Here is a 9,064-nt window from a genome sequence, read left to right as displayed (position 1 = left end):
ACTGCAGCAAAACCAGCAATCCACCTAAAAAATTACATTCCAAATTCAGTCTCCAGACTTTAGAAGTCTGGGTTGGGAAATGAGCTGTATTTAAACATGTGTGTTAATCCAGGACTACCTGAAGTTTACAGGTCCTAAGGTGTGTTGTTCCAGCAACAGATTTCCATGCAGGGAGCCCCTGGCTAAGAGCTGCACCCAGAGCAAGGGTGAAGAAGACAGATACATATACAGTGGAGAGCACCCAGGGCCTGGCTGTGGCAGCTGCTGGGCTGGTTTGCAGAAGTTTTTTGCCCAGTGACAGGACAAGGAGTAATGGCCATAAGCAAAGACACAAGAAGTTCCACCTCAGCATGAGGAAGAGCTTCTAAAGAAGTTGAGGTTGAAGAGCACTGGAACAGGCTGCCCAGGGAGAGCATGGAGTCCCCTCCGGAGACATTCCAAACACACTTGAATGGTTCCTGTGTCACCTGCTCTAGGTAACCCTGCCTTGGCAGGGAGGCTGGACTGGATGATCTCCAGGGGTCCTTTCCAACCTTAGTGCATCTCTGATTCCGTGAAATTCAGCAGTGGAAAAAGGCTTGATGGTCAGTTTCTATCTCAAGTTATCACTGCCAATGGCATTTTTCTGCTCTAATTTCATCATCTAGGAAATATTTTGAAAATTATTAAATAAGCTTGCACAGAATGTAATAGAGCATAATTTAAAACTTGTAACACTTCGGTATGTAATAGCTGCTTAGTTGCTGCACTTCAAAACTGAAAACTACTTCTTGCTAGCATTTGATGTTCTTTAAAAGGGTGAATTATCTAAATAGTTGGTGCTTTATTTAACAGAAATTTCCAATAAACCTCATTCCATCACTTTGAGTTATGTCACTTCATGCCATTTGACACGAAGGCATTGATGTAAGTTTGACAGGCAGTGCCAGTGCTGACATGTCAGTTTGAGAATTCATGACAAATTATATGCTACAGATATTTTTCAAACAACTGTGGATTTCCAAGGAAAAGAAGTATTTAAAATGTGTAATAACACTGATGCATCTTTAGATTGAAAACAATTTAGTCAGTTCACATAGTTATATTGATTTAATGTTCAGGCTGACACTTAATGCAATAAAAGAAAGGAAATTTATATTGAAAATTCCCAACTAGCTCAAGTTACAATATATTATAGAGCAAAGGAAAATGAGATGTGTTAATGTAATGGGCTTTTTTAAAAAAACATTGTCATTTAGTAATACTGTTAGCATTTAATAATTTGAAATAATCTATCTCAAATGTTAAGGCCCTACACACACAAAAAAAAATAAAAAAGGGCCTCAGCTGAACAGAGAATTATATGCTTCTGAAAATTCATATTCAGCAAAGACTACAACATGGCAAGGGGAGTGTCTTTCACTAGAAGTGCTAATTGATTTAAATCATGTTTTTTTTCATTTTCTGGGTTTGGGGTGGGGTTTTTGGTTATCTCATTTTTCTACAGATCAAGTCCTGCCTTATATTTCTTCACAATCTCTGTACTTCAGTTGAAGCATACTTAGATCAGTCATGAGTGAACTCGCAAGCATATATTTTATCTTCAACTGTCTTAATTCTGTAATGAAAGAATAAGAGATTGAATGCCTAAGGACTAATCAAATTAGTGAACCATAATAATTTTTAAGACGGAAAACAAGCTTACTAGAAAAGGATAATAAAGGGAAAAAGGAAAAGAATAAACTCCATGTGGTCACCAGACAAAATTGTTCCATGTGTTAAAAATTCATTTTTGTAGAGCACCAGAAAACCTTGTCTTACTTACCCACTTAGCATTGCCCAAAATGTACCAGAGTTCAAATACTTCTGTTCTTCCTCAGTAGGTAACCATCCCAAAAGTCAAATCCTGAAAACAGGCTAATGAGTGAAATGAGAAGAACCCTTTTACAGCTGGAGATATTGTATCTATAAAATCCTATCTAACTGAACTGTCACACGCTAACATTTTCACTCTAAAAGCTGCCTTCTTTCAGAATACGTGAAAGGAGTCCAATTTTGGCTCCTTTTTTTCAGTAGAGAGATGGCATGCCATCAGTTGGAACTGATATGGGTATTTTCTTTTCAACTGCTGCACATTTTCCTGGCAATGCCATGCCCATGTGCTACTAGAGCACTCCATGGCAATTTACACTGTTGCCACCTAATACATTATTAGCCAGGGACTGTTTGATTTAGATTATTGCACCAAGTACTACCTTCTAAGCAATCACAAAGGCATAGTCTGGTTAGAATGCTTTCTGTTGCATGTTTCAAGATTAAGCATGAATTAATTTCAGCTAAAACAGCATGAATTTAATGTTCATATATAATTGCACATAAATGTTTAGTTTAGAGCTGCCCAGCATTCAAACTGCCAGAACAACCCCAAATGCTTGGAATCTCAAAAAGTGCCTCCTGCACAGAGTGCTAAACTTGCCTCTATTCAGTATGGCCATATATCAGTCTGTTGCTTTCTACATCCTTTCTTAGTAGATGTTAAAAGGGCCAGAAAAGAAGCACAGATGTAGATAGGGAAATCAGTCTGAAAGACAGATCTCTGCCTCCTTCCTGTCTGTTTCAAAGGCAACTCCTGGCTAAAAAAGGTCAGTGACACAGCTTTACCAAAGCCACATTTGAAGACTAGTAAATGTTTAGAGGATGCTAGGTGTGGAATGGCAGTTTTGAAGTAGATGGATGTATCCATACAAACGTTTGAGGCACACAGGACTTGGGGATCATTTTTTCTGGAGCTCATGTTTTTCTGTTTGTCACTTTTCATAGCACAGATGAATTCTTAGTCACTGCAATTGGTGAATTCTTAATTATTGCAATTGGTGAAGAGGCAAATAAAAGTTTTACAGCTGAAAAGGGCTAGAATTACACATGAGTTTCACCTTTTTCACACAACTTGATTAGCAACAAATGGGCTGGGGTTACACTTGTAAAAAACTGATTGTAAAGCCTCACCTTAAGTCTCCACCCAGGAGCCTGAGAAAAGTAAACTAAATTGAACAACTTAACCTGCTCAGTCAGTTAATGTTCATGGGCCCATATCAATCAGCTTAAAGCACACTAGTTTACCAAAACAACACACCCAAGAATAAAACAGAAAAACAAGGTAATGTATTAAGGGCATTACATAGAGCTTGAAATATAATTTCAGCCATTTTTCCAGTCGTCTCCTCTGCTGGGTCTGGCCAGCTGGTTGCCTCACCCACAGCAGAGCTTGGCTGCCTGTCCTACTACCCCCTCTAAATAAGCACTGCAGCACTTTTACTTGTAGCTTCCCTCATTTCACCTTTTAGGTCAGAACATATATGGCAGTGGGAAGTAACAAGTCTCTTTGTATACTGGAAGCTTTTAAACAGTTTCTTCCCTAAATACCACAGGATATAGGTAATTTCTGCTTCATGAGATATTCTATACAAAGTCACTTTTCTCTTGTTGCATATCAATTTTGTCCTCTGGTGCTGGAAACTATTGCATTGTGTTATGAGGATCTCTCACTGAGTACTCCTAAGCCCAGTTAATTAGTCCAGACTTTAATACCCAGCTTGGAATGTCTATGATATGTCTCTTGATAAAATAAAGCAAAACCATCATAGTTTATCAGTGCATATGGTATGAAGGTAGCTCAGACCTGACCAAGAGTTCCTTTTATTAACGACCTGTATTTCTACAGGGGAAACTCTCAGCAGCAAGCTTCTCCTCTTGGGTCACCTTCTCTCCTGGATTGCCAGGCTTGTAGAGGAAAAGCATCACCATTTCATTTGTTCTGCCATGTAGCTCCACCACTGACAATTTTGCAGCCCCCTGCTAGGAGTCATCCTACAGAAGCACAGGCACTTCTGTACTTAAAAAGACCCACTAATACTACAATTTGCTATGGTAGGTCTCCAATTTATGGCTCGCCAGACCTTCCTATATAAACTAACTCAGTGGCTTACAAATTTCACCTGACAACCATTAGACTCCTGGCTTTTGTTACCTTTTCAACAGAGGGAGGTGTCATGCAATATGTGGCAGCTGTACTGTATTAACCCAGTGAAGGACTGCAATAAAAATATTAAAAATATAAAGTACAGTTATGTCAGATAATTTCACTTGGTGAAAAAACCAGTAGCTTCAACAAATAAGTTTCCCTAGGTTATCAGTGACAGGTAGGGCATCATCATCCACTTGGTGTTAAACCTCCTGATGACCATGTTGGTAGGACCTGATGGTGAATTTCTGACCCTTTCACTGCTATGTTTAAACACCTCAGACGAAATGACGGACAATTGTTACTGGGACAGGTTGCTATGCTATTCTTCCTTTATCAGGCTTTAACTGCTACTGATGATTGCCCAGATCTCGCCGACTGCCGCAGCTGTGCCGAAGACACGGCTTGGGGACAGTCCCAGCCAGTGTTAGTGCGTGTCCTGCGGGCTGGGGGCTGTGCCACATGTGGCTGATGTCCCCGGCACCCTGGCTGCTGTGTGGCAGGACAGTGCGGCTCTGGAGACGAGCCCAGAGAAGCAGGCTGGAGCCAGTAAGGCTCCAGCAATGCCCACTTTGGTACCCGCATCTGTTCGGAGCGGCTGTGCCGTCGGGCAGTGCAGAGGCCAGCGGCCAGCCCTGGGTGAGGGACAGCGTGGCTGCCCGGCACCTGTCCCAGCCCCTGTGGCAGCCTGCCCGGGCACGGAGCGGGGCTGGCAGCGCCCCAGGGCCATTCTCCGGCCGCCGGGAGCGGCCTCTCCCCTGGGTCTCGGCATGTCTGGGGCAGAGGCGCCCGACACTCGGGACCCTGAAGGCGCTGGAACATGCCCGGAGGATGTCCCCTCCCTCAAGGAAATCGAGCAGCTCCTGAACACTGGGCGGCCCTCTTGTAACCACGTTGATGAAGTTTGGCCTAATCTCTTCTTAGGGGACCTGTAAGTACAGCTTCATGGACACACCTCTGCCATACCTTCTGTTAGTATGCCTCATGGGTGCGGCTTTAGACAGCTCATAGCTTTGCTAATTGCTGTCATTTACACTGCAGACAGCACGATTTCCGAGATGCAATTATGACTAAGCTGGTATTCCCTTCTCGATTAGCTTTAGAAGTAATGCATGGGCTGATGCTCCAACAGTGGTTTGGGAGATGTAATCTCAGTGCTTCTGCTCTGGGTATATCACTGCGCCCATCTTGATTTGTCTTTGTCTTTTCCTTAGGGTAACAGCACACAATAGATTTGTTTTGTGGAAGATGGGTGTGACCCATGTTTTAAATGCTGCCCATGGCACAGCATACAGCCACGGAGGTCAGGACTTTTATGGAGCAACCATTGATTATTATGGTGTACCAGCCCATGACCTGCCAAACTTTGATATCAGCCAGTTCTTTTTCTCTGCTGCACAATTTATCCACAATGCCTTGAACACACCAGGAGGTATGAAATTATTGCTGGTCACATTTTGATGTGAGTCAGCAGCCTCACATAACAGGTCAGCTCTGCAAGCTCAGCGGTGGACAAATCACTACATGGTGTCCTGCCAGGTGCTGGTCGCCTGCACGGTGGGTGGCAGGAGAAGGGAGTGCTGTGGATGTGGATGAAGTTCTGACTAGGTCCCAAAAAGCTGATGTGACAAAACAGATGAGAGGGAGGGGAGGGGGCAGGGAAATAGAAACATTCAAATTAAACTTCATCCACTGTACTGCTTTTCTTGATGGTTGTAATTTTTTTTTCTTTTACCAGCCAAAATATTGGTACATTGTGCAGTTGGAGTAAGCAGATCAGCTTCTCTAGTCCTAGCATATCTCATGATAAATCACCACCTCCCATTAGTTGAAGCCATCAAAACAGTGAAGGAGCATCGATGGATTTCACCCAATCGTGGTTTTCTGAAGCACTTGCGAAACCTGGATGTTCAGTTACGGCAAAGGAAGGACTGCTGAGCAGGCAACCCTATCTACATTCACTTTGCTGAGTCTCACCCTTCCGAGCCATTGTGCATATAGAACTTCCTATGATCAGTGCACTTTACAAAATTAAAGAAAATTATGCATCAAAATAAAAGGCCAACAGAACAGTAAATGGATTAATTCTGATAGCCCAGTCCCTCCAAAACCAGCACAGCCAACAGCAGCACTGTAACCACTGCACGGGGTGGAACTGCTGTGCCTGAGTGGTGCTACTGGATGAATCCATTGAAGTGGGTAAGACAGACCAAGTTTGTCCCTGATTTCTGCTCATGGCAGAGGCAAGTTCAATATTTGCATCTGGCTGTAAAGGGTGTTTGAGTCCCTTTTACTTGGGCGTGTAACACAATCGTCTTTCTCAGTTTGGTTACAGTTTTCACATGTGTATTCTCCTAAGGAAAAGTTTGTGTTTCGGGCCTGATGATGTGACAAGGGCAGTTTCTTGGGAGCCGAAGCACTCCTACAGAAACATTCTTCTTTTGCTTGTCTGCTAAATATTATGGTGTTATAGAAAGCTGCAACAGCCACAAGACCCAAACCATCAGAACAAATGTTTGTGATGCTTCTGCAGCCTGGGTCAGCAAACCCCATGAGTCTTTTCTTCTTAAACATGTTTTCAGAGAGATAATGGATATCATGTAGTATTCTGAGGACATTAAAAAGAATATGTCAGTTACTCAAAGCATTTTGTAATTTGGACTCATCAGTTCCCTTGCACTCCAAATTATCCCAAATCAGTTCTGTGTCAGTGGCTTTGGATCATCCGTGGTTTAATATCAGGTAGACACTTAGCTTACATCAGTGGCTTGGCCTAATTGATACAAATTAGTTTTAAGCTGTTTTGAGGATGTCACTTTTCCTGTCAGCAGTTAATCAGTACTTAAACCAACATGATTTTTAATACAGCAACAGTGTTTGAAATTCATGCTACCACTCTGCCTGAAAATTAGCTTGTTACCTTCTGGTGAACCATGAAGTGATAATCAAATTTGGTTTTGCCTTTTGCTGCTGGTTAGATTTATTGATTAGTTGACCTTATAAAGATTCCCTGCCAGATTAAATAAATACATTTCTGCTTGCCTGTTTGCATTTGAAGCATCACTTCTGATCATTTTATTCTCTGCTGAAACAGACTTGCAAGGTGGTTAGAAGACTAATATAATGGTGACTTGTGAGTTGAACCTCTTTCTTTCCAGACCACGTTTCCTTCTTCATCCTTGGAGAGGTTATCATCTTGGAGAGAAATCCCTCCCTATTTCAGTGTACACAAGGGTTTTGCAAAGTAAGCATATGTAAGAGCCTTTCAGACATCAGTTTGACTGTTGGGATTTTACTAAACCTTGCAAAAGAGCTCTGCTGATGAGACGAAGGTCAGATGTTGTGTGAAATGATCAAATAGGAAATCACATTTAAAACCCAACAGTCTTTAGACCTCACAAAGCAGCAGGGCGGTGGAGGAGGAGCTTTGTTTGCTTTGAAGTTCTCCATTAAAATTAATAGGGATTTATACGAGTTAATATTTCATTATAATTTATACTTCATTCACATTACAGTATGTTTTAGTCTGGAAACCTTTTGAAGACACAGCACTGAAAAATCTGAAATTCATGTGAGTGAAATAATGCATCTTAATGGCTTTAGGCTGGGCAAAATTAGACACATGTGAGCAAGATTAATGGAATCCCCCCATCAGGATAATGTTTTGCATGTCTCTGAGCATCTGTCCTACAAAGCCACAGCTGTGAAAGCTGCTCCTGTTGTAAATTAGTACCTGCTCTTGAACATACTGCTCGTCCTGGGAGAGTGTTGTTTCACCAGGGGCAGAGAAGGGAAGAGCACAGAGTGAAGCTGAGTCAGTAGGGCATCCATGCCACCAATGGCATGGTAGTGATCTTGTAAGCACAACTTACCTCAGGGAAGGGAATGAATTAGGTAGAAACTTTTTTCAAGGGCATTGTCAAATCACAGAAGTATTTTTAATCTGTGGAGTCAGTGTTGCTTGTATTTCCTACCTGTCTGTATTGCTTTTTTTATATACAGATTTATTTGAGTGCACACTTGTGCAGGGAAAAAGATTTCAGTCGACATAAGCAAAAGCTGAAGAATAGTCCTGTAACTTCTTAAAACAGCATTGTCTGCTGCAGTGTGCTAAGAGGAAAAGGAACCTCCTCATCTGTCACTTACACTATACATAATTCAAGTCATGGTGTGACGTGACATTAGTACCTCACTGCTTTCAACTATCAGCATAAAAACTTGTATTTTCAATGTTGGTTTGGCAAGTTAGGTAAAGGAACCAAAATGAGGGAAAAACACTGCCTCCCCAGCGGCACTTCATTCAGAAAACACACGTTTGTCAAAAGGGTCTACACAACCTGGGAGAAGGTGCAAGTGAAAGGAACTGTCCCAGCTACAGCTCTAGCAGACTTAAATCTGCTTAAAGCAATCACAAAACCAGCATCACCTGAAGGGACCCATGTAGAGTTCCAGTGAAAACTTCTCTTAGTTTTCTTTTCCAGTACAAGAACTGAGGGCATCAGACGAAGTCAGTAGAAATCAGGTCTGAAACGAGAGGAGGGGTTTACGTGAGCTGTGTAACACCTTGACACAGGATGCTGCAAAGTAAGAGCCTATAGACATTCAAGGGGCAACTGGAAAAGTTTGAGGGACAGGAATTCATTCAGGGTTACCAAATACTTAGAAACTCCATCCAGATCAGCAAGCTCATAAACTGCAGTCAGCTGGAATCTGGGAGAATGTTGCTATTATTATATGCACAAGTATAATTAATACTTGTGTGTCCTTATATTCTGTAGGCATCACTTTCAACCACAGTGAAGGACAGGACAGTGGGCTTGGTGAACCTTGGGTAAGGCCCAGGACAGGTGTTCTCATGGTGTTTATTTTGAACTCACCCTCAAGCTGTGCTGTCCCCTCTTTCCTGGTAGCTTATTATTAGAACTGGGTCACATGAGGCATTTGGGACTGCATCTCGGTTGCATTGACATTTCTTTCACAGGGAAAGCTCTGTGCTGGCAGGAACAGCACCACAGCTTATGTGAGGACGGCAGTTGCATTTTTTTGCATAAGATTCACTTAAAG

General features: G+C 42.2%; 1 protein-coding gene across 1 annotated transcript; it reads left to right on the top strand.

Annotated features, from left to right (window-relative positions):
* Window positions 1–4,755: 4,755 nt before the first annotated feature.
* On the top strand, window positions 4,756–7,011 carry DUSP13A (dual specificity phosphatase 13A). The gene is made up of 3 exons (XM_066190632.1): window positions 4,756–4,931; window positions 5,215–5,432; window positions 5,739–7,011. Exons 1-3 carry the CDS (start codon window positions 4,771–4,773, stop codon window positions 5,936–5,938), a joined length of 579 nt encoding a protein of 192 aa, XP_066046729.1. The 5' UTR covers window positions 4,756–4,770; the 3' UTR covers window positions 5,939–7,011.
* The last annotated feature ends 2,053 nt before the right edge of the window (window positions 7,012–9,064 follow it).

Source organism: Chamaea fasciata, unplaced genomic scaffold (genome assembly GCF_029207755.1).
Source record: "Chamaea fasciata isolate MVZ Bird 193981 ecotype frontalis unplaced genomic scaffold, bChaFas1.0.hap1 SCAF_9, whole genome shotgun sequence".
Taxonomy (NCBI): Eukaryota; Metazoa; Chordata; class Aves; order Passeriformes; family Sylviidae; genus Chamaea; species Chamaea fasciata.
The sequence above is the reverse complement of the archived record's forward strand: the minus strand, read 5'-3'. Positions and strand labels throughout refer to the sequence as shown.